General features: G+C 33.4%; 3 protein-coding genes across 4 annotated transcripts in view; 2 read left to right on the top strand and 1 right to left on the bottom strand.

The window, feature by feature from the left end:
* LOC306864164 (exportin-7-like) overlaps nucleotides 1-15357 on the top strand; it is a 31647-nt gene extending 16290 nt beyond the window's left edge. Inside the window, exons 29-30 of the mRNA XM_079407917.1 lie at nucleotides 14909-14968; nucleotides 15320-15357. Coding sequence (XP_079264043.1) covers nucleotides 14909-14947 — 39 coding nt within the window. The 3' untranslated portion in view covers nucleotides 14948-14968; nucleotides 15320-15357. The remainder of the gene's footprint in view (nucleotides 1-14908; nucleotides 14969-15319) is intronic.
* Nucleotides 1496-15381, bottom strand: LOC306864166 (protein PBDC1-like). The gene is made up of 7 exons (XM_079407920.1): nucleotides 15294-15381; nucleotides 3125-3235; nucleotides 2606-2671; nucleotides 2446-2505; nucleotides 2222-2362; nucleotides 2036-2147; nucleotides 1496-1941 (listed from the first exon to the last, which is right to left on the bottom strand). Exons 2-7 carry the CDS (start codon nucleotides 3152-3154, stop codon nucleotides 1823-1825), a joined length of 528 nt encoding a protein of 175 aa, XP_079264046.1. The 5' UTR covers nucleotides 3155-3235; nucleotides 15294-15381; the 3' UTR covers nucleotides 1496-1822.
* Nucleotides 8605-25231, top strand: LOC306864165 (dematin-like). Of its 2 annotated transcripts, XM_079407919.1 has the most exons (15): nucleotides 8605-8681; nucleotides 14909-14968; nucleotides 15320-15382; nucleotides 15535-15690; nucleotides 15991-16035; nucleotides 17725-17857; nucleotides 17938-17982; nucleotides 18101-18244; nucleotides 19422-19531; nucleotides 19731-19836; nucleotides 20327-20391; nucleotides 22154-22207; nucleotides 22716-22781; nucleotides 23090-23170; nucleotides 24086-25231. In XM_079407919.1, the coding sequence occupies exons 2-15, from the start codon at nucleotides 14960-14962 to the stop codon at nucleotides 24197-24199; spliced, it is 1191 nt and encodes a 396-aa protein (XP_079264045.1). In that variant the 5' UTR covers nucleotides 8605-8681; nucleotides 14909-14959; the 3' UTR covers nucleotides 24200-25231. The 2 variants fall into 2 exon arrangements, 1 of the variants encoding a protein (XP_079264045.1); XR_013783748.1 differs by having other exon boundaries at nucleotides 22154-22202; nucleotides 22402-23170; nucleotides 24086-24152.
* Nucleotides 25232-26203: the final 972 nt, after the last annotated feature.

Genomic DNA, 26203 nt, shown 5'->3' with positions numbered 1-26203 from the left:
GGGCGGCACACCCGAACCACTCGGAGGGACGATGGGAAGTGGGCGTCTGTGTGTGTGTGTAAGTGTGAGAGTATGTTTGAGAGCATGTCTGTGGGAAGAAGGGTTAGGATGAGCTGGTATACATAGTGCTCTGCTTTTGCCTGCCTTGTATAGAAACACATAAGGAAAAAAAAAGAAGTGTACATTTTTTTTCATAACATTTTCAACAATGTTTATAATGATTACGATTTAAGACAAATAATGAGTGTGATTGAAAACTTTTTACAGTCTAGTAAGTTAGTGCAACTGTGCTGAAGTGTGGGTTTGTCTGTATGGAGAGAGTCGTTATATCCAGGTGACGATGTGGGATTGAGGCACGAGTTTTGGGATTGACACCTATCCGCAAAGGGGCGGGATGAAGCATCGAATAGGATCACAAGTTGTACATTTATTACCACCACCCCCCCTCAAATTGACTCTGTGGAACACGAACAGGAGCTTTGTAAATACACAAAACCTCTTGCGTCAACGTTTTCAGAAGGAATACCGTTTTCCCTCATATCTTGGGCATGATGAAGTCCGTCTTGCGTCAACCTTTAGGTCACATCCCCACCACCTCCGTCACTGAGGATATTCTTATATCTGCTCCGCGCCAGCCTGGTAACGGTCCTAAAACCACCTCATCCTCGTGTGAAATTCATCAGAGAACGCACGCGTAATCTTTCCCCTTTGTCTCTGAAGGGTTCGATCATGTCGTCTGTGGATTTGATTAGATAAAGTGACTTGGTTGTGGTGAAGTTGCTCTCTGAGCTTTCGTCAAACTATTTTCCCTGCTTTTTAATCTCACAGGCTTCCAGTCTCTCGTGGCTTTATCGTTGATCTGGCGTTCTTCAGTAGTGGAGCCTATAGAATGTAGCAGTGTCCTTCAAAAAAAAGAGCCTGGTACTCGAGTCATCGTGACCGGATCACTTTTGACAGTTGTCTCTAGCTTGAACCCCGTTTTTTTTTTTTTTTTTTTGGATTCTAGGTTTATTTTTAATAACAGAAAAAGCATCAGAATATGGTAGATTTAACAACAGAGGCCGAATGGAGTATATTAGCAACTTGTGCTACTCAACAGATGTTGCTGCTAACTGTTTGTGAAGAACTAGCTCATCTCTTAACCATGTCCAGCACTCATGGATGTTCACTTTTCTTGGTTCCCTGATGTGAATGTTTTTTTGGCGACTGTGTGTTGGGTCCGTTGAGTGATAAGGTAGCTGGTTGAATTGTTTGTTTGGATGTCTGCTACATATAGTGTAAGCATTGTGACTGCAAAATAAACATCATTGGTTTGTACTAGTATGTGCACATTTTGTGATCGCAACATTAGACCAAACAGTCGTGGTTTTTAAGTCAACATGGTCAAATTTGATCCTTTTTGTAATAAACACTCCTGTTCTTAAAAGCAGCAGGGTTCCCATGGTCATAGAAAACCTGGAATTTCCTGTAAATCAAAGTCATGGAAGTCTGTAGTGAATGGAATCTGCTCAATGTTTTATTGGATAGATCTGAGTGTAGCAGTAATGCCGGTTGAATTCTAATTCCAATGCAATCAAATCGCACAACACCGCAGCAGTTTTTCAGGGGGATGTACTGTTATTACAAACAAAAAGTGCCACACATTGCAGGAAAATCAAAATTGAATTACCATCCAACTTTTGAGTACAAATGAGAAAAACAACTCTTACACACATTTACGTAAGGGGGCGAAAACAAGTAGGACATTTGTGTTTCTCCACTGTTGAGCTTTGTGTAGAAAGATCTCCTCTACACCAAAAAGGCCACTTCAAATATTAAGCCGTTATGATTCACTCTTATCAGTCTTCTGTTGTTTGGTTTTTGAATTGGCATTGTGGACAAAGTCATTGTATCCTTCTCGGTTTCTCGCAATCTCAATGGCATAAAACTGGATTCTGGTCGCTGAAATGAAAATGGAGGGACAAATTAGGCTTTTTGTTCTTAACCTGTTTCCTGTGTAAACTACTAAAAGGATTGAACATATGGCATCACATACCAAATATTGTGTTCTCCTCAGTGTAGTCCTTTTGACAGTCTAGACGTAATAATGTACCGTAGTTGAAGTCTTCTACAACACCTTCAAACTGGTTACAAAAGGGCCTCCATTTCTGGAAAAAAAGTAAAGATGTGTTTACCAACTAGATACAGGTGAAATTTAAAACGCCAGAGTGACTTCACGCACCTCTTTAGCATCTGCTGACTTCAGCAAATCCGGGTCCAGAACTTGAATACTGAGGTCAGGAAATGCTTCTCGGAATTTAGTGTATATCTGCTCATCTGATTTTGTTAGTTTTAGAAGTTTGGGATCAACCGAGGAAATAAGCTGTAGAGAAATAAACCCGTCAGTGAAGCTGGACATTTAAGCAATCCAACTGACAGAACAGATTGTGACACTCATTCACTTACATTATAGTAAACTTCTGCGTGGTTGTAGGCTTTCATAGCCCACATGACTTCCAGTTGGGCCTGATGGCAAACACAAAATATGGTTAGTGTTTTGAAGCGGTGATCCTTTTACAAATATTTAACTGAATTTCTTATTCATTTGTAAAACATCCCAACTCACATCATTTCCATACGCCTCTGCTGGAAGAGACAGCGCATGCGCAGCCGCCGTGGCTCCCTCTACCCCCTGTTTATTAAAGACAGAAATAGTCAATTCAGTTGTACATTGAACATTAAAGTGTATTCATAAATCTAATACGTAAAACCCGTTTCATTAAAAACAAATGCTGCCTAGAGACTAGAATTCATGTAACGCTATTCATCAACGCTGTCAAGGACCCTTCTTATCGTACGAAAGTACTAAGTTACCTAAGCATTTTAAACCTGGATGCGTATAAATATCAGTGATGATTAAGGAAATTATTTCGTATTCCCGATCGAATTCGTTATTTTTGCCTTATGCTCATAACATGCTTGTTAGCATGCAGGCTAACTAAGATAGATATATTACTCTGGGCTCTGAACGGTTATGAAAATCCGCTACATGAGAGCATCGGTTCGGTAAAATACTATTTTTGCTTATCATGTTATTGTACAGTGCATTGTCTTTGCTGATAAGTTAAAATAACTAATTGCCTACCAGAGATGCAAGAACATTGCCCGTGTCCATGCTGACGCCTTTTGACCCGGATGAGCTACAGACACGTCATGACGACAAGTCATGTGATTTAAATGCGTTTGGTGTTGTTTTCTGTGGAATAAAATAAAAAATGGGGGTGGGGGGAAATAAAATAATGGAAAATAATTAATCAAATGCTATTTATGTCAAATGTCTTTTGGTAGAATCTACTACCTAAATAAGAGGCTACGCCTTGCGCCCTCTAGTGGTTGGGCTGCTTCAAAGCCTAAAGTTTGTTTTTCTAACAGTATATAATAATATTACCTTATTTAGTCTTAAGCAATTATTTTAAATATTAAGAGCTATTGGTGCAATGTCAAAGCACATTCATATTTTATCAAATGTAATTTATCTGTCTAAATAATAAAAGACTTCTGAATGGGAGAAAGAACTAGGAGTGGACAGAGAGGCTGCTATGCAAGCTATGGCTTGGAGAGATGATTTCTACTCGACATTTAAAACGAATAACCTACTGTTTGACGGGCAAATTTGAGCAGTTGACAATCTGGCACCCTTTTCTCTGTTACTTTTTTGTTTGTTTGTTTTTTCTCTCTCTCTCTTCTAATTTTGATATTCTTTGCACGTGTAGCTAATAGAGACAAAATATGTAAGATTGCAAATATATCTTCAAAAACGTTTTCTTTCAATATAACAAAAGGACTTCTGCGCCCTCTATTGAGAAGGTTAAAGCCTTCACGTAGCCTATATACGCTATTTCTTGTTGTTTTTGAAAGATTTTTCAAACAGCATGCCTTGTTTTATTCGGGTATCCGTACGGTAGTATGCTTAATAATTCTAGTTAAGAAAAGTAGAATTGAATTTTAAGTTTAAATTTAATGTTTAATGCACGAAATAAAACATCAGAAAAGGCGACTTGCAAAGTTTGAATAATGTGAAACATATGTTTGAAAACCAGGGGAAATAAAATGTAGCACACAATTCCAGTAATTCTGCATACCCATGTTGAAAGAGAGTCAGTTCGCATTCTAAGGAGGAATAAGGGCATTATGGCAGGAACAGGACGGTCTCATCTTGAGTACAGATGTTTAGGCTACTCTTGTTTTCTCTCATTGGTTGGCCATTCACTGTATTATTTCCTTCTCAGTGGTTGTGTTTCAAAAACTACAGAGCGCATTTTTGCGATTATAAGCGCGCTCCGAGTCAGCTGGTGCACAAAATGCTCTCTAGGTAGGCAGCTCACTAGTGTTTGAGACACGGCCAGTGTGGCACACGCATATGAACGCGAAATCCACGCAATGATCTTGAGGAGTGTTTGAGAAACCTTTGAATTTCTGCATCACCGGACGAAAAGGACAGGATAAACCACCGCTTGACAGTCTCAGGTACGATTAGGCGACATGGTTATTTCTCATCACATAGCTGGGATGCAATGGAGGATGTGCAGACAATATGGTCAAGTTATTGACGAGTATGGATTTGTGGTCATCGCTTGCTGCTGTTTGATGGCTACCTAATGGTGTGTCGATGGATGTATTTGTTAATATGTTGCCGTAGTCGATCATAAGCATCAGTAGAGGTATTGTGGTAGGCTATAGCCTACAGAGGCATCATCAGACACTTGTCCTTCTGCATGCACAGAAGAGGCTCGCGATCTCTAGGACAATTATAGCTTTATTTGAAAATGTCGAATCTGAGTTTAAAAGGCCCAACTCGAAAATAAAATGTGTCCTTAGGCATAACCTTGGACAAAATCATAAGACCTTAAATAAGGAATGTGTTCTGTATGGGCCTGTCCTGTACGCGTTATTATTCATGACTCGAGTCATATAATTAATATTATTCACGCAGTTTGCATTTAAACCAATTGTATTATTATTAAATTAAATTTCGCACGGAAATAAACGTTTTTGTTTGCTTTATTAGCGAATTACATTTTAATTGGGCCTTTCTAGCGTCCCGAGATAACATAGAGATAAAAAACGGAGTAAATAAATAAAGAAACGAAAGGAAAGGAAAGGAAAACAGCAAAAGTCTCTTTACTGACATTAAAGACGCGCCCCCGAACAGCTGCGCGTCCCCGCTGCTTCTGTGTTTTCCTGTCAAGAGCAATAGGAAAACACTGCTTCCTTGCTTTTCATTTTCTTAGCTTTTTTTTTTTTTTTTTTTTTTGTTATTCTAAGGCTAAATTAAATATCTTGTTAGTGTTGTTATTATTATTATTATTATTATTATTATTATTATATGCTTAAATTTAGATTTTTAAAAGTGTACTCGTGGGAAATTACCAGTGTTTGACTAATACCAGCAGCTCTGATTCATATTTGTTGAAATATTCATCAAAGGAATGACTGCAGACAAAAACAAAAACATTTCCTCATGATCACACACACTGAGGTGACAGCATTGATGTTGGAAGTGAAAAGACCTTCGCATAAAAAGATTAAGGAGCAAAGAGTCACATGGTGATTGTCTTGATTCAGAGATTCTTCACTCTCTCAATGGTATGTTTTCTTTCTGGTATGTCCACCTGTAGCTAAAAATGGCTGTGCATTTATTTTGTATTCCCCATGACATTCGAGAGACTATTTAGTACTGAAGCATATGAAGATGAGTAGTGACGGTGCGAAATGAGACTTTGAAGCAGACTGAATGTCTCTGTTTGAAATTATAATCAAGTTAGACAGCAGATGACCCCCCCCCCCCCCCCCCTTCCTGCACTGTTTCATTTAGATTGGATTTACATGGAAGATCAATGCTAAAGTAAAATTTCATTTCTATCCAGTGTTCTATTCTATTCCATTCCATTTTGTGCTTTTAGGACTATTCAATATTATTCTGTCTGGTTTATATCTATTCGATTCTATTCATTTTATATTCTAATATTCATTCTAATATTCCCTGTCATAATAATTCTATTTTGCAGTTCTTAGTTCAGGACTATTCTAATCTAGTGTAGTATATTCTTAATGTCTGGTCTAGATCTATTCTATTCATTTTTTTCTATTCTATTTAATTTTACCGTGTTTAGGACAGGACTATTCTATTCTGTATTGTCTAGCTCACACTCAAAAAAATTATTCATTCTATGAACTCAATTTAATTGAGGGCAGGATTTCCATCCAATAAATATGTGTAGCCCCAACTCATAAAAAACTAATTAATGCGATGAAATGTAATTGAGTTGGGCCAACTCAATTTTATCAAATATAGTGTAAATGAAATTGATACATTGAAGTGATTTTTTTTTATTTTATTTTTTTTATTCTTGTTGAACTAAAACGTTTAACTGGAAAATAAATTATCAGGCAGACATCCTTCTACACTCAAAAAAAAAAAAAAGAAAGATTTGTTGGATTTACTTAACTTTAGGCATTAGCATAAGCTGGTATTGTTTCATCCATGGCATGCCCATAGTTGTTTTTTTTATTATTAAAACAACTTTGCTTCATGTTAGGAGGTCCTCCACTCAAGCACATGCTCTACACTTTACTACAATGGTAACCCCTCAAAACAATAACATACCAGAAACTCTTTTAAATACAAACATAAAAGAGCATTAAACATTAACAAGTCTCCCAATTTTATCATCTGAATAAAAAAATGCCTAAAATAACATTTTATTTCAAGATTTACTCTGCTTATCCAGCCCTGTGCAAAGCATGATGGGGAGGGGAAATCCACTTCCTAGTTACACAAGTAAAATCATTTGTTATTTCAAAATGAAAATATTGAGTTGAGCCAAAACGTAACTGTTTCAAGTCAGTTTAACACAATGCAATTGTATAAATGGGAAACTTAACATATTGGTGTTAAATGAAAATTATTTTTTAAAATAAACTGAACAGTGTTGGATAATCATTTTTTTGAGTGCAGGGCTGTCCAAACTTGTTCCTGGAGGGCCGGTGTTCTGCAGAGTTTAGCTCCAACTTGCCTCAACTTGCTTCCCCTCTATTTTTTTTTTTATTCTATTTTGTTATATTCTGTTCTTTCCGCTCATATTCTCTTCCATTTATTTTGCCGTTTTTAGGACTATTTAGGAATTTTTCTATTCTGCTATATTATATTCATTCCTGTCATATTCTATTATATTAAATTTTACAATTTTAGAACAGGACTATTCTATCATAATTTTTCTGCTCTATTATATTCTATTCCATTCTGTTCTATTCTTTCCTGTCTGGTCTATATCTATTGCCTTCTCTTTTGTTATTTTCTGTCATATTATTTTTATTCCTTCCTGTTATGCTCTATTCTGTTGTTTTCTATTATATTTTGCCATTTTTAAGACAGAACTATTCTATTCTGCCATATTCTATTCATCCCTGTCATATTCTATTATATTAAATTTTACAATTTTAGAACAGGACTATTCTATCATAATTTTTCTGCTCTATTATATTCTATTCCATTCTGTTCTATTCTTTCCTGTCTGGTCTATATCTATTGCCTTCTCTTTTGTTATTTTCTGTCATATTATTTTTATTCCTTCCTGTTATGCTCTATTCTGTTGTTTTCTATTATATTTTGCCATTTTTAAGACAGAACTATTCTATTCTGCCATATTTTATTCATCCCTGTCATATTCTATTCTGTTCAATTTAACAGTTTTTAGGACTATCCTGTTCTGTTCTAGGAATGGACTATTCCATTTCATTCTATTCTGTTCTTTTCTATTATAATCTTTCCTGTTATATTCTTCTCTGTTCTAATCTGTTGTGTTCAGTTTTGTATCTATTCTTTTCTGTCCTAAAACTGCAAAACAGGCTGTAATACTTTGTGTGGGGACAAAAGGGATGGAGTTGTTATAATGCACTTTCCAGCCATTGATGTCTCCTCCTGTCATTGGGATTGCCGTTAAGTGATTCACTAAGAGTGGGAACTGAGAAGCATTGCAGGTTTAATCAATGGAACACTAATCTGATTGAACAAATCCAGCAGTCAGTCTTTCAGCTGGTCTGATCTTCACAAGCTTGTTGACTGAACCAGGCTTATGACCTGGATAGCACTACATGCAGAATAAAGCTGAGTCTGGAATAAAGAAACATGGCTGCCTGACTACGTGCAGCACATCAGAAGTGATGGGGAGGAGTTAGGAAGAGCTAGTTTTCTAGGCCTTGATGTGCAGCATGGCCATTGTTCTGTCATGAAAGAATTTCAAGGGGAGGGCTTCCTCAGGTTGTATGTGTCAAGCAAGAAACACAAGCTCCCCAGCTCCTCAACTCCTCACATCGTGCTCCCAGCGGAGCAGCAAGGCCTCGCAAAGGTAATAGATCCTGTCTCCATCAGCGTTGCTTGGAGAATTAGCTTCAGACGGAGCAGAGCGTTGCCCTGGTGACGCAACCGATGGGTCTGATTGGGCGTTGACTGCTCTTGGTCTGCTGAGATAAGTGCATTTCAGTTTGGGTGGAGAGAGAAGTGGGTGGGGTCTTCAAGGCAGCGAGGAGAGAGAGAGACGACGAGGACTGGGGAGAACGGCAGTGGGTTGACAGGAAGCCTGGATCTCTCAGCGTATAGGATTAATTCTTCATCACAGAGCTGGAGCCGAGGTGGAATCCTGGTGTGTATTGTGGCTCGTTTTGCCTCCAAAATAACTTTCCTTTCAGACTAATTACGGGTTGATTTTGTGACCCCTTCCTGAATTTTTACGTTCTAGTTAGTATTTATTTATTTTTTAATGAATTTGTGGATTCTTGGTGCTTGAATATGCAATATAATTATTGTTTATTTACATTTTGTAGTTGTAGCATACCATAAACTTATCTCTGGTTTCTTCTGTTTAGTACTGTAAACCAAACCAAATGATTTATATTAAGGTTCAGATTCAGAGATTTTATCTCTCAAATGCTGATAAAAAGCATACTTGTGTGTCTATGTTCTGCTCGGAAGTGTGTTCTGATGGTCCTAGAAGATGGTCATTTTGCCTCATTATGAAAGATTTTTAATGTCCAACCAAAAAAAATCATTTTCATATCAGTATTTTTGTCTTGTCGTCCAGTGAAAATCCAGCTAAACATCCTTAAACCAAGAGTAATTTACTTGAGAAGCAAAACTGTCTGATACACACATACTGATTAAGAAACTGATTTCTTTGCAGTGAATAAGAATCATACTCCCTGTTTACTCATGCATGCTAAAAGTCCCTGTCTGATTGGAGATAAGGGCTTTCTCTGGATCTCATGAGTGCGCTGCCTTGCTTCCTTATTAACACACTCTGTTTTCTCTAATGCTTGCCTTGAAGCAGGTCCATTAATACCAGTCTGACACACTGTGCTGTCTTAGAGGAATGTTAGTAACGGTAGATCTGATCATAAGCTTCTCTCTGGTTGATCAGATCTGGTTGATTTTATGCTGCTATTGACATCCATACTATGTTCTAAGTACAATAATGCAATGAAACAGATGAATTTTAAGCTCTTCTACAAGTGATAAGTGTATGGATAGTAGTAGCAGCAGCATGTTAAAGTCTGCCAGTCACCATTAAGTATATTTTGTTGTTGCACTGTAAAAAAAAAGTTGAGCCAACTTAAAATTTTAAGGCAACCGGCTTCAGCAGATTTTTGAGTTCTCTCAGCTTATTTTTGTAGGAGATTCTCAACTTTTTGTTGAATAAACATAAAACAACAAGTTGATAACTCAAAAATCTGCTGAAGCTGGTTGCCTTCATTTTAAGTTGGCTCAACTTTTTTTTTTTTTTTTTTTTTTTACAGTTGTGCTTTATTATTTTTAATTGTGCTTATTTTATCTACAGGTTGGTTAAAAGTTAACAAGGTGTTGCTTAAGGTTTCATTTGTTAACATTAGTTAATGTGAATACTGATGCATAGTTAATTTCAACATTTACTAATACATTATTAAAATCAAAAGTTGTATCTGTTCATATTATTTAATGGACCTGAACTAACAACGAATTAACAATAACAGTTGTATTGTTTGTCAACTAATGTTAACAAGGATTATACTGTAACAAATGTGTTGCTCCTTGTTAGTTATTATTGTTAGTTAATGCATCAGCTAATGTTAACTAATAGAACCTTGTTATAAAGTGTTACCATTTCATCACTAGAATGGTGGTTAATAGATGCTCATTTGACTGAGGTCAAAGGCAATTTCACCACTGGTTATGAATAAAAAAAAGCATAATTTAATTGAAAAATGGCATTGTTTTTCAACATTGAGACAACATTTAATGCTAAACAGTTGTAAAAGGTTTACCAAATCCTTCATATAAGTAATTTGTTGAAACATCATCACAATATCCAATTTTTAAAATCCAACCTTAATCCATGACATTTATTAACCCATGTATAAATGTTCAAAGACCGGCTGTCCCATTTTCCTTATTATTCCTAACGTGTTATTCCTAATTACTTCAGCACAAAAGACAACCGTTATTTAGTAATATTAAAGTAATATTAGTGGATAAAGTTGGTTAATGTCTTTTGACATTGTCTCTGAAGTCTCTATTGACCATTATGGCTCCAGGATTTTTTTGCTTCTGCAATAGCTACGGCAAAAACACAAAATGTATGAAATCTCGGTTACACTTTACTTTTTACTTTACTTTGTTCTTGTTACAGTGTAATTATACATTTAAGTACTGAGTAATATTAATTAACTACATGTACTTACTATATGGTTTGGGTTAGGATTAGGGTTTGGCTTGGGTTACTTGCATGTAATTATGCATAATTAATTGTTATTATTATAGTAAGTACATGTAACATACTGTATGTAACTTGGACACCTTAAAATAAAGTGTTACTGAAATCTCTATAGAGTAGGAAACTGGACGCCAGACTAAACCTGACTTGAGCTGATCGCTAACCCTCCTAACCAGCAGAGACAGCAGCTGTGGCTGAGGTCAGGCCAGGGTGGAAAAGATGGAGGAAAGGAAACCAATAGTGATGTTTGATGCTACAATAGATTTCTGTCTCACTGCCCTTTGTGTCAAAGCGTTGTTTAAAAGAAAACATGGAGGTTTTGTCTTTAGAATAATCAAAAAAGGAAGGTTTAATTAAAATAAAAATGAAATAACACTTCAAAATCAAAAAATCTAAAGAAAATTCACTCTGGATAGAATTGCTATATTAGAGCAATGTGTGTTTATTATTACTATTACGGTACTTTATTTTATAATATGAAATTTAATTTATTTATATGGCTATTTATACAGTACAGACTATTTCAAATCAGCTTCACGTTAATAAACAGGAAAATAACTGTTAATGTTACAGTTAATCAGTTCTTCAATTTCAGCTGTAATGGAGCTCTACAGAAGATTATAGTGTCATTATTCAGTTCAATAACAGTGTCCATGTTGTAAAGTTAGTGTTCATTTCCAGATATTTCAGTGCAAATTCTCTTCTCCTATAGTGTCAGTGCAGTTAAATTGACAATATTACTGAATATCAATTGTATATTAAACCCCAACGGAGCAAGTCAAAGGCGTAATTGGCTGTAATGAAATAAGTACAGTGTTTAATTAAAGTATAAATAGTGTTAAAAGTGAAGAAATGTTGCCTTGTCAACTAACTGAAATCAGTTTAATTACTAAAATTATTAAAACTGAAATAAATAAAAGCTAAATATAAATATGAAAAAAATAATACTAATATATGATATAACAAGCTTCAGCTAAAATTTAAATAAAAATTGAAAATATAATGTAAAAGATAATTTAAAATATTAATAAATACCAATAGTATATATTAATAATACTAAAATAACACTACACAGAATATATGGGGATAAACTTACAAAAGGATTTACTTATAGTTGTCTCTGCATATTAAGCTGAACTATTTGATCTTATATAATTAGAATTTAATTTTTTACAGTATTTTTGAATTTTTTATTTTAAAATTGGATTTTTGAGAATTTGTGTGTGTAATTAGCATTAAAATAGTGTAACAATGCAAGAAAATTATTGTTCATGCATTTGGTTTTAAGATGAAATATGACCCAGATTTTTCTTTTTGAGATTTATAAATGTAATGCATTTCCCTTGACGTTTTGTCTCTTTTCCCCTGAAGCAAGGCATGAGCAGTCAAAACAAAGCAGAATGAAAAACCTCTCGCATTACCTCGAGTGAACTCCCAACTGCAGCAAATCAAAAAGCTGTTTTTGCAAAAAAAAAACATCTTTGTCAACTATTTTAATGCAAGGAAATGGATTCAAAATCTAGCTTGAATCCTGCTCAGAGAGTGTTACTTATGTTCTTGTCATAAAATATTCAAGGCTCATCCTTATATGAAATTGAAATGACTGCAATTCTAATTAGCACATTAACCATTGCCAACCCGAGCCCATCTGTACTGAGTATAGTAATTCACTGATGTTTTCTGATGCTGGAACCTGATAAATGCTGTGGTCAGTTCTCCATTCTCTGCTCATGGTGAAATTGGGTGAGCAATCATGATGTCACTTCCCCTCCCCCACACTAACAGGATACTGTTCCTGCATCTAATGAATTAATGTCATTTCATAAAGACATGAGTCCACTGATGCTCTATAGTGGAGATCAGATGAATGGTATAACTGTTCTCCTTCCTATTTATTCACATTGATACCAGTCAATTCTTCCAGTATGGACAAAAACATGCTGTTCATTGAAATATTAATAAGTAACGTTATATAGGCCTATAAATAACACTAATATTTTATTTTATTAATATTACCTTTCTAACATGAAACATGATATGCATCTCTGAATCCAGTGAAGCTGCGTGTGGAATAAGCTTGTTAAGCATGTATCGTGCGTGTATGAGAGCTGAATGTGTGTGATATGGGTGGGTGTTCAACGCCCTCAGTGGGAGGCTAATTAAATGGATCACCTTTGGCAGACTGTCATTTCAGCTCCCATATTTCTAAAACTGTGATTTAGCCTATATCAAAGCATAGTATCAAGACCATTGTTAACTTGATTTTTACATTTTACAAAGAAAATGTGAGTGGTACCACAATGCTGGGTTGTTGTGTTGTGATTGCTAAGGTGTTCTCAGCCATTGCATTGAGAATTGCATTGCTATAAAATTGTATGGATGGTTGGTAAGTAAAAGCGAGTATACTTAACCCCTTGGAAAATACTTTATGAAATATAGTTTTCAAATATCTAAATACAACAAGATTTAGGAAGATTGTACAGTTTACGTTAAATGAAATTGGTAATTATTAAAGAATAGTTCAGGTTGTTTTTTGTTGTTGTTTTTTGAAGAAATAAGGAAAATTGGTCAAAATGACATTCAAATAAAATTAATTAAAAATTATTTATTTTGAAATCTCTGTTCATGAAAGAGTCCTGAAATATGTTATGGTTTCCACAAAAATATGAAGCAGCACAACTGTTTCCAACATTGATAATAATAAATGTTTCTTGAGCAGCAAATCAGTATATTAGAATGATTTCTGAAGGATCATATGACTCTGAAGACTGGAGTAATGATGCTGAAATATCAGCTTTGACATCCCTGGAATAAAATATGTTTTAAAACCTATATTCAATTAGAGAGCATTTATTTTAAATACGAATAATATTTCACGATATTACTGTTTTACTGTATTTTTTATTTAAAAATAAAACTTTTATTAAATCGCTTTTTTGGACAAAAGCGTCTGCTAAATGACAAAAGTAAAAAAGTGAAGAGTGTAAAGACCATCGACTCTACCGTGCGACTCCACCGGGCAGGGACACCGGCAAGGGATAGTAGTAGCTTTTTATTTAATTTTTTCATTGATATGTTTATTATTGAAATGTTGTTGTTATATGCATGTGTTAATTTTATTTAATTTCTTTATTTTCTTAAATATGTGGGTAGATAGTATTTATAGAGTTGTAACTTTTTAGTTTTAGTTACTTTTTCTTATTTGTAAGTCGCTTTGGACAAAAGCGTCTACTAAATGACAAAAGTAAAAAAGTAAGTAAAGTAAGTAAAAAATGTGGCCTTGGGACTTTTTTCCAAAACAAAACAAAACAATCTTACAGACCCCAAATTGAATAGTAGTGTACATAATAAAAATAATAATACAGTTCTTAAAATTTTAATAAATGCAATTCAAGAGATAATCTCTGAAATAAATCCTAATGTCTGACACATTTTTGTTTCTCAAATGTTTTTTATAATAAATAATATAATCATAAAATATAATATAATAATAAAAATAAAAATGAGATTAAAATACTGCTTAACAAAATGAGTTACCCCACTTTAGCATTGTCATTTAGCATGTCTAAATATCCAGCTAATAATTCATTATTTATAATACCTATTTCTGTCAGGACCACTATCGTCAATGATAGACACTTAGCATACAGTTTGGTTTGGTGGTATGTTCTGTTCTGGGCAAAAACTCCCTGTCCATACATGCAGCCTGTCATGAATGAGCAGGGAGAGCAGCAATAATAACCCCCCAAGGGTTAACAGAACAGAACCAAGCAGATATCATTAATGTACTTAATTACATTTAGTGTAACCCATTACTCAAGATTAGGGAGTCTGATTTAACAGGAATGTCAGAAGCCAAGTCCTGACTGTGGCGAAAGGAGGAGTTGGGGATGGAGGAGGGTAATTTGCTCCCGAGCAAGCAAGCTGCTGAATAATATAGCGAATAGCTATATAGTGAATAGTGCTTATGTAGGGATGCCGTGATAGGTGTCATATTCCTATGGGTAGATGTGATCAGCTGATGCAAGCTTGACTCACGTGACCTGCCAGAGCTAACGCTAACCCTTAATGTTAATTTGCTTCTATTTTGAATTCATTTTTGGCCTCTTTGTGCTTTTTTGCAGATCTGTGTAACTGGAAGAACAAAGAAAGGAGTTTTATAGTTTACCTCAGTAATGCAGAAGGTAGTGTATGTGGATGCTATTATGCTTGACAATATGTGAATAATAAATATGCACACATTAGTTCATTTCACCTTAAAGCCTCCTAGAATTTCCAAAATGTTTATATAGCTCATATGTGGAAACAAACTCTATATTGTCTTTCTGTCAAAGTAAACCCATTAAAGTATGATCAGATCTGCAGTGGGTTTTTTCACTTCGTGAAAATGGAAAGGGGGTGTGGCTGAGTGACACGCATCATCAGTTTGATTGATGATAGTACTTATAGATCTTATTTCTCATTAACAACCTGTCTCTGGATAGAAGCAGTTAAATGATGAACTCTGACCTTTTTGCTCTGCTCTCCCGCCGCAGACAGGGACGGCCCCGTCCTCCCGGGGTCCAAGTGCTCCTGGGTCCCCAGCCACCTCGATTGTGGTAAGTAAAACTTTCAGTTTCACAGATAACACATGGTTCTGTTATCTACCATAAAGCACATGCTCGATATCCCAGTTTCCAGGAACCCCGTGAGGCATCTCAGAGGACAAGCGTTTCTTTCACTCAGCCTCTCTCTTTCTAACTCTCCAAAGGCACGAATGGATAATCAGGTCATTGGATATAAAGACTTGGCCGCCATTCCCAAAGACAAAGCCATTCTTGAGGTGGAACGGCCAGATCTGATGGTGTACGAGCCGCATTTCAATATCTCAGCCCTGGATCGGATAGGTCTCTCCAGAAGCAGAGAGGTCAGAAAAGAACGATTGTGTCTTTAGATCGAGTCTTTGTTTCATTGTACCATTGGGAAGCATTTGAGAAGCTTTACTGTACGTTTTACAACTTCCACTTCAAGTGGAATCAGTATATGTGTTTTGGCGAACAGGAAGCTGGATATAATGGTGAGGTGTAACTTTAATGCTATTAGTCGAGCTTTGTTATGCATGTGAAATCATTTGTGTGTATTAAAGAGCCACAGAGCCATTGGATGTCAGATGTTGAAGACGATGCATGTATGTGTGTGTTCTGTTTTATCTCCTTGTCTCCTCCAGAGATCAATGTCTCCTCATTCTATCTCGCCCCCTCCTTCCCCTGAGGTGAGCCATCAAGCCAGTCGATCAGGACTGACACTAGTCACCCATCACTAGCTTTAACCACCACACTTATCTTGCTGTACACTTCCAGTGTGATTGTTTTACTGAGCCACTCAAATGACTTTCAGTTCCAGAACTACATTTCAGCTATGTTTGACAAAGCAAATATTACACAGTGACTTTGGTTATGTTTAATTCATGTTAATAATTACTTTTATAATAGTTTAATTGGCCATAATATGAAAATAATTAGCAGCACATTGTAATCATTACAGAAGTTTAATGATTCAATTTTTATTCATTATAATTATTCCTGTTAATTATCATCTTAAATTGTAGTATTGATTTTTTTTAAATATTGAATATGAATTAATACTATTAATCATTCACATTTATTAATCATAATATTTAAATTATAGACCTTCTCTGCTGATTAATATTATTCATTTGTACGTATTATTATTAATTATAATAGTACAGTATTTGAATATTGTTGTAATATTTAAGATGAATTAATATTATTACAATTTAATTATTTAATTTTAATTTCTTTAATTCACATTATTGTGTTGCAGTCATATAAACATTATTTAAAAAGTCATTATTTAGCAAATCTCAAAAGGAATACTTATTACCCATATTAATTTTTATATATATATTTAGTTCTTGGTATTTCTTTTTTTTTTCTCTCTTTTTTTTTTTACTACTGAATTGTAATATTGGCCACTATTAGACATAACATGACAATTATGAGTGGCATATAGTTATCAGCCAGCAGTTTAATATGATTTATTTTTTTATTAAAAATGTATGCTATTCATTATAATAATATATTGAAGTATGTATTTTTTATATTGAATATAAATCTGAATTAATACTATTAATTATTAGCATTATTAATCAGAATATTTCAAATGTAGTCTTTCTTGAATCATACTACTTTTAATATCATATATTATAGAATTATGTTGTAATGCTGACATATAAATCAATAGTATTATTACAGTTATTTTATTGAATATAAAAACTTATGTATTTAATTTGTTATTATGGTGAGGTCATATAAACATTATTCAATGAATCTCAAAATAAATATTGAATTATTATTATCCATAATTTTTAGTGTTTCTTTAAAAAAATTACTATTTAATTTTGATATTGACCACGTATTGGTTATTGGCAATAACATGAACATAATTAGGCATATTGCCCTCATGAATTTTAACATGATTTATTTTGTATTCATTAAAATTAATACTATCCATTATAATATAATATTGTAGCATTCTAATATTTTTTAAATATCGAATATGAATTCATACTGTTACAGCATATCTGTATCAGACAGAATTCTATTATTGCACATTCCTAATTAACTTAAGTCAACTTATCACTTTTTACAGAGTACATTTAAACTAACTAAAACACTGAACAGTGGAATCAAATGGTATTCTATGCTGCTGACCACCCTTGGCATATTTTACAGTAAGGCATGAGTTTGCATTGCCATATTATTGATGCAGGCAGTGAAATATGATGGCCTGGCTTCTGTTAACATGCTGAGTGTTATAAATTATGCCCACTCTTTAGATCAGGACTGAAATGCGAATTTATGTCACCATAATCAAGTGCTTCATAATTCCTGTTGTTCCAGAACAACAGAAGGTTTATGCAGTTCACCTGTATCTTCAGATATTTGCTTCAAAAGAGTCTAAGGAGTGGTCAGAGCCGGGCTCTCCAGGAGGCTCCAACATGGGCTCCACGGTGCAGCTCCGCAAAATTAGCCCCGCTTCCAAAGGCCCCATGCAGCACTTCCACAGGCCGGGTACTTCACAGCACAATCACACCTTCAGAATCATTCAAATCTGTGTGAGCTGTAACTGTACATGTACATTTATGTTTCAGACGGTGGCACCAACATCTATAAGAAGCCACCAATTTACAAACACGGTATTTGTTCTTTTATTGTTTTCTAGTTAGTGATCTTCACCTCACTCTCCTGTGGGATTGTTGGTTTTCCAGGGTGTATTGAAAGATGTTTTGATGTTTATCTTGTCTCTGTCCTCAGACGGACAGACAGGAACGTCTCATAGTAAACATGATGTCATCATTGAGTCCTCCAAGTTCCCAGCAGCCCAGCCGCCTGATCCCAACCAACCTTCGAAGATAGAGATGGAGCACTGGCCCTGTCCACCCTCTCTAGCCACTATGGGTAAATGCTCAGCAGCTTCATATTTCTGTAGCCCCTCCCACAGTCACATGTTACTGGTCCAAACTCCCACTCCACATCACTGCATATTTAAGGAGAAAAGTAATGTCCCTGATACTATTGCGGCTTTAGAGAAACATGCAGAGATTGATTAACTTAAATTAATCAGATATTATTAACTTATATATACATTATAAGCATATATACATTTAAAATGTAGTATAATAAGTATGACTATTATAAGTATAATAATAATAGTATAATAAATATTAGTCATTATAATATTATATTGTAGTATTTTAATATTATTGTGATATTAAATGCAAATTAATTAAATGTAGTGTTTCTCAACTGATTAATAATTTTATTTTTATATAAAAAATATGAATCATACAATATTACAATATTATATTGTAGTAATTTAATAATATTGTCATTTTAAAATTATTGTTGTAATATTGAATATATATTTATACTAATCAATCAGTACCATTAATAATAATTATTATTATTAACATTATTAATTATAAGAATTCATATTTAGACTTTCATTGATTGTTGTTGTTGTTTTTATTATGATTGTAAATTATATTATTTGTAATATATTGTAGTATTCTGACATGATTGTAATATTAAATATGAATATTAATTATTCAATTTAATTACTAATGACTAGCATTAATTTGATTTATATTAATTTAAATGTCATTTTTCTCCACTAGTTTAGGATTTAATTTTTATTACTTCTTATTATACAATCTTACAATATTATATTTTAGTATCCTAATATTATTTTTATATGAAATATAAATATTAATTAATACTACATATGAAGTACTACTATTATTAACATTATTGATTATAATTCAAATTGATGAATTTATTGATTAAATCAATACTATTATTTATTTCATAGTCATAATTAATACAATTATATTATATTGTCGTATTCTAATATTACTGTAATATTAAAAATTAATATTAATAAACAAATAATTAATATTATTATAATAATTAAAAGTCTCTCTCCACTGATTAATATTTAATAGTAATAATTTTTTACTATATATGTATATTATAGCATTTTATTGTGGTATTCTATTTTGCAGTATTCTAGTATTGTTGTAATATTAATTATGAATATAAATTGACTCGCTCATACATTGTCAATTCCTCACAGAGATCGAGTGGAGGAAGAAGGCATCCGAGCAGGGAAAGCCAGTCGAGGACGATGAGTTTGAGGATCTGACAGAAGATGCAAAGAGACTCCAGGAACAGGAACTTCAGAAGGTGACAGCAGGACATCAATACTGTTGAGATTAATATCCCTCTCTGTCTGCATAAATCAGCCGCTGCGCTGGGAATATTTCTCTAAGGCTAGATGATGAAGTGTTTTGTTTGATGGCAGTGCTGGAAGGATACGCACACACAACTTGAGGCCAGCGCTTATTGGAGCTCGCTGATCATGACTGGGCTGTTTGTTTTTCAGATACAGTCCAACTTGGGCAAATTGATCCTGAAGGAGGAAATTGAGAAATCGGTGCTCATCCGCAGAAAAACACGTTCCCTGCCAGATGGGACTAACATACTTTTGGGTATGTGATGTCTGTTTTAGTCTTAGTGCTTTCAGTTCATCTATTGACATTTGAAAAACATTTTATATTAGAGTTTACACTCTTAAAATTAATGGAGAACCATGAAGAACCATCAACATCAATTAAAACTTCAATCAATGAAAGATTCTTTATAGTGGAAAAAGTTTTTTTAGGTTTTTAAAAGCATTTTTCACATTTTAGTTTCTTTTAAGAGCTGTTTTCACCTAAAGGTTCTTTGAGAAAACTAGAATGGTTCTTCTGTGGCATCACTTTAACTAACACCTTTGGAAACCTTTATTTTTAAAAGTGGAGGCTATATATGCGCTGCATTGCGCTCATTTGTATCAAGCGTCTCATGCATGTCCTACCAGCAAGTCACTGAGGACACCCAGTGTTCAAATGAATAGAATAGAAATAGAAAGTGAATAGAAAGTCTGTTGAGGAATGTATTTGTGCTTCTAATTAAATGTTTAATTCGGATTGATTGCAGGATCATCAGCCAGTGCGACTAAATCCCCCTCTTTACCTCCCTGCAGTCGAACAGGCCTCACGAGGGTAAGAGAGACTATTTTACATTTTAATCATCATATGACTTTTCCTATAAAGTTTGTTTGTTTGTTTAACATGTAAAATTCATAAAGTAAAGTAAAGTAAAGTAAAGTCGTGACGTATTGTCAAGTATGGTGACCCATACTAGAAATTGGTGCTCTGCGTTTAACCCATCCAAGTGCACACACACAGCAGTGAGTAGTGAACAAATGCACACACACACACACACACACACACCGTGAACACACACCCGGAGCAGTGGGCAGCCATGCTGCAGCGCCCGGGGAGCAGTTGGGGGTTCAGTGCCTTGCTCAAGGGCACCTCAGTCGTGGTATTGAGGGTGGAGAGAGCGCTGTACATTCACTCCCCCCACCTACAATTCCTGCCGGCCGGGGACTCGAACCCGCAACCTTTCGATTACGAGTCAGACTCTCTAACCATTAGGCCACGACTTCCTAATTTTAAAAATATATAAATATTCTAAAACTATTGTTATTAATATGAATATTGATCATAGTAATTATTACCATTATTAATATCTTTACTGAATATTAGTTTTAATATTAAATATGTAAATTAAATAAATAATTAACATTATTAATTGCAATAATGTAGTCTTTCTTTACTGATATATATATATACTATTAATTAGTACCATTAATTGTGATGTTTTTTCTAATTAATATCATTAATTTTTATTTGTAATATTTTATTAAATATTAATATTGATGAATAATATTACATATTTGCATTAATAATTGTAAGAAATATATTTTATTTTTCTTTACTGATAAATATTTTTCTTTGCTATGTTAAAAATGGCTATTAAAAATATTAATTATTAACATTATTCACTGTAATAATTAAAACAGTTATTCTTTACTCATTAAAATTTTTTTTTTTAATATTAAACATGAAAATTCCTATTTATTGTAATAAATATAATGTAGTCTTTATTTACTGATTCATATCATAATTTGTTTTTCACAAATAGTACAGCATGGCGCTAGCAACGCCAAGGTCATGGTTTCGATTCCCAGGGGAAGCAAGAGCTGATAAAAAATGTAAAAACTGTAACTTGAAAGCAATGTAAGTCGCTTTGGATAAAAGCGTCTGCTAAATGCATAAATGTAAATGTATCTCTCTGACCCTTCGCTGTAAACACGTTTTTCTTTTTTGCTTCTCTACTTTTAAGAGTGTGTGTAAATTTGAATATGTAAATACTGTTTTGATTGGTCAGAATGAATGAATTAATTAATGAATTATAGTAGATTTACCACTTTTTTATTCTGAAATTATGTTTGTTTACATAGTACATACACTGTTTTATTTCTGAATATCAAGGTTGAGTTTTATATGACCCTTTTAAGGATGGGCCAATCATGTGGCAAACATGTCAGCTGATGTTTAAGATGTTCCTGTAGCTCTATATATGTGTGTGTGTGTGTGCATGTTTATGTGGTTTATGAGGACACAAATTTGTATTATGACAGAGGTATTACAATATGAAGGTGGTTTATGAGGACACTGCCTATGTCCCCGTAATTCAAAAGGCTTAAAAAAACATACTAAATGGTGTTTTTTTTTTTTTTTTTTTATCTAAAAATGCACAAAGTTTCCTGTGAGGGCTAAGTTTAGGTGTAGGGTTGGTGTAGGGCAATAGCACACACAGTGTGTTCAGTATAAAAACCATTACGCCTATGGAGAGTCCCCATAAACCACAAAAACCAGCATGTGTGTGTGTGTGTGTTTCTCTTCATGCATGTAGCTGCAGTCTGCAGACTTCACCTCCGCAGACAATGGAAAAGCAAAAACAGGTATGGTAAAAAAAAATTGTATACATAAGCAGGGTATAAAATTCTAATTTTTTATATACGTTTCTGCTATAAATTCTGTTATCAGCATAACAATCCACAAATATGAGGAAAGTATTTGCTTAATGTCTCTGTATTTTTCTGAATATTTCCAATAATCTTTTTTTTTTTTTTTTTTTTTTTATATATATATATTCCTCAGGTGTACAGGTAAGAAGGCTTTGTTTATTTGATTTCACAAGCATGGCTGTTGGGTTTTCTAATATGCCAGCAGCAGCTAATAGGCTCTGACATGGAAAGCACATCCTTTTCCTGCTACTAATGTATCTTTACCCTGACATTAGCCTACACTCCTTTCATGGCTTCAGACTCATTTGATCTCCACAAACTGTTTGCACACTTAATAATGAGTCGAATGAGGCTGATTCATTATTATGGATGTAAATGTACCTGTCTCATATTGATCTCCTTTGTCCCGGCGGGGCATTTTTCGGGGCTGGGGTGGTGTCTTCATAGAATGGCGATTCACAGAGTGGGAGAATGGACAGAGGAAGCTCTCTTCCTAGTATTCTGGAACAGAAGGTGAGGCAGATCTTACGAGACCCTCCAAAGTTTTCATGTTCTGCTTCTCTCTTCTAACCCCATGCCATACATTCACTCACATCCATGTTGCTTCTAAGCCTCGCATCCTTTGAATGCAGAATTCAATATGACGCCATCCATGAAGACAATATCGAAGTGAAAACTTTGGAGGTTGTTTGTGTAGTGAACATTCTCCCTTGAGCAAGCCGCTAATATGTGACGGCCTGTTTACTGTGTCCAGTCAATCAAAAAGGACGAGTACCGCATAAAATGTTACCAAAATGTAATGAAATCTCATCTCCCTTCAGATATATCCATATGAAATGCTGATTGTAACCCACAGAGGGCGCAGTAAACTTCCTCCAGGTGTTGACAGGACCAGATTAGAGGTAAATCACAAATAAACACTAGTTAACCTAAGCAAGAAAGAAATACAAAATTATGTTAAAGTAACAGATTAATGTCCTTGAGTTTATTTGCCATTATATGCCCAAACGAATTAGCAAAAAATTATTATTTATAATATTGTTTTATTAATAAAATAAGAATAATAAATCATCATTATTATTACATTTTATAATCATAATAATAATCATTTGTAAATGTACATTTGTTTGTTTGTTGTAGGAGTGTTTGAAAAACAACAACTATCATATTATTATTATTATTATTATTATTTCAAATAGTTCATTATTATTATTATTATGTACAGAAACTGAACATATAAACAGATTTATTTATTTGCTATTGCATGTTTGAGGGAAAATAATATAATAAAAAAGTAATAATAACAGCAACAACATTTATTAAAAATATGTATTTATTTTATGAAAATGTATAAATATTGAACACATTTTCATATTTATTTTTGGAAATAAATAAATATTTCTTAATATATTCTAACATTTTCAAGTCGTTCATCATCATCATTATTATTATTATCATTGTTGTTGTTGTTTCCAAACACTTCTACCACAAATTAGTTTTAACAAAATATTTTTATTTTTATTTTTCAATATTTTCAAATAGATTATTATTATTAATAATAGTTCTTATTGTTGCATTTTTCCAAACATTCCTACCACAAATAAATAAACTAAATAAATTAAATTATAATTTATATATATATATATATATATATGATACCATTATTAAATACTGTAAATAATATTGTAACATAATTAAATATTCATTGCATTATTTGCTGAAGTTAAGTTATTTAAGATGCTTTCCCCGTCCTCTATAGGATTTGGTCTCTGACCGCACATATAAAGTGACCGATTGTTGTAATTTTGTTTTTAAAGCGTCATCTGTCTCTAGAGGAATTCCACAGCTTATTCGGAATGTCCATCACAGAATTTGATCGTCTGTCACTATGGAAACGGAACGACCTGAAGAAGAAAGTGTCCCTTTTCTAGCATTTGAACATTTGGACTGGGACACTGAACCCCTCGCCCTCCAGAGACGCCAGTAATATCCACTCTAATCTAATACGGATGCTATGCAGACATTTGACGATAAGCAAGGAAGATGACGCCACATTACCAGATGTTATTTCACTCACATATACAGCTGTCTCTGTACATCTCTGGTGTACAGAATAAAGACTCACGCATCCCTACAGTCGCTCCATATCTGAAAAATCGGATTATTAGTGATGGAATATCAATTTCATAAACTGCTCCAGCCGTTTCTTTACGCCTTACATCTATTTCAAATTCTTAAAGTGCCCAGAGATGTTTATAATAATAGGCCTATATATTTACACAAAGTTTTAATCGTAAACATCACTTTTTTTTAATTGTGTTCACTAATATTCCACTATAAACTTAATTTATTGTATCCCAAACACATATGGCACTGTACATATATCATGGTATTTTTATTTATTCAGATATGTAAAGGTTCAGCTTTAACAATCACTAGATGAACATTTCTAACATCTTGCAAAAATTAAATGTTCATCATCATTCATTAAAAAATGCATGGACACTAGTTTTCATCATTTATTCAGTTTTACAGATAAAAGCACTGCGATATATGACTTCTATTCGTGCTAATAGCAACAGTGTTATATTGTGGACTAATATGAAATATCTAAGTTCAAGCTTGCTGGTAAGCTCTGGCTTTGGGTTCTTGTACACTGTTGGTGCTTCATACAGTAGGTTGTAATTACTGAACTACACTAGAAGATCTTTGTTTCACACAAAGCCACTCCATTTTCTTGGATTTCGAATGTCTTTTGTCGATGCATACTTGCGTTTTTACTGCCTTTAGTAGTTGGTCTCCATTGCAGTGTCTTTTAAAACGGCATAGGTGTTATCAAATCATGCATTGCACGCTTACAATGGAGACTGTCTAACGATTATGTTCATAGTTCTGTGTTTCATCACCGTTTTTATGTAACATGGTGTAATGTTGAAAAAAAATAAAAGCTTCATGTTAGAATTTGTCAAGCATTTCAATTCACTGAAAAAGATATGTTACATTGATATAATAATCTGCTAACCACATGCATGCATTGTTTTGTTCAATTGAAGACTACCGTTCAAAGGTTTTTTAAATGCTTTTAACTTGCTTATGCTCACAAAGGCTGCATTTATTTAATCAAAAATACACTAAAATAGAAATTGTGAAATATTACAATTTAAAATAAATGTATTCTATTAGAATATATATTTAGAATGTAATTTATTCCTGTCATGCAAAGCTGAATTTTCAGCATCATTACTCCAGTTGTCAGAGTCACATGATCCTTCAGAAATCATTCTAATATGCTGAAACATTTCTAATTATTATTGATGTTATAAACAGTTGTGCTGCTTAATATTTTTGTGGAAACCGTGATACATTTTTATGTATATAAAATATATAAAAAGGATTTTCTAATGTATATAAAAGTTCAAAAGAACAGCATTTATTTGAAATAGAAATATTTTCTAACATTATAAATATCTTTACTGTCATTTTTGATAAATTCAATGCATCCTTGCTGAATAAAAGTAATAGTTTTCATTTATTTAATATATTTTTTTTACTTTTAAAAAGTAGTGTACACAGTACATTGTACTTTTTTAACATTTATTATATTTTATAGTATAATCATGTAAAATTTTAAAATGTTGTCTTTTTTTTGTTATTTTTATTATTATTTTTAAATATGTATTATTTTATGTTTATTTTATTATTTAGTTTTATTTTTTATTATTTTACTATATTAATTTTATATTTACATATATATATATAATATATACATTATATTTATTTTTCAATGCATATGATAAAATAACTTAGAATATTACAATAATTTACCAATTAACTGCCCTTTAATGTTTAAGCATTGTTCAAATAATGACCATTTTAGTGATAGAAAAGGGAACTTTCAGTGTGCCAAGTATTCACCGATTTTAATCAACAAATGA

Source organism: Barbus barbus, assembly GCF_936440315.1.
Source record: "Barbus barbus genome assembly, chromosome: 45".
In the NCBI taxonomy this organism is placed as follows: domain Eukaryota; kingdom Metazoa; phylum Chordata; class Actinopteri; order Cypriniformes; family Cyprinidae; genus Barbus; species Barbus barbus.
This window is presented reverse-complemented; position numbering and strand designations above follow the sequence as displayed.

Bases quoted from the DNA above. Each gene is read 5' to 3' on its own strand.
- LOC306864166 (XM_079407920.1), bottom strand. From the start codon at position 3,154: ATGGACACGGGCAATGTTCTTGCATCTCTG. The intron at 2,506-2,605 runs GTGAGTTGGGAT...GTTTGCCATCAG, and splicing joins CAGAGGCGTATGGAAATGAT to GCCCAACTGGAAGTCATGTG. The intron at 2,148-2,221 runs GTGCGTGAAGTC...CTTTTTTTCCAG, and splicing joins AGTCAGCAGATGCTAAAGAG to AAATGGAGGCCCTTTTGTAA.
- LOC306864165 (XM_079407919.1), top strand. The intron at 15,383-15,534 runs GTAAGTAAAACT...AACTCTCCAAAG, and splicing joins CCCCAGCCACCTCGATTGTG to GCACGAATGGATAATCAGGT. The intron at 23,171-24,085 runs GTAAATCACAAA...TTGTTTTTAAAG, and splicing joins TTGACAGGACCAGATTAGAG to CGTCATCTGTCTCTAGAGGA.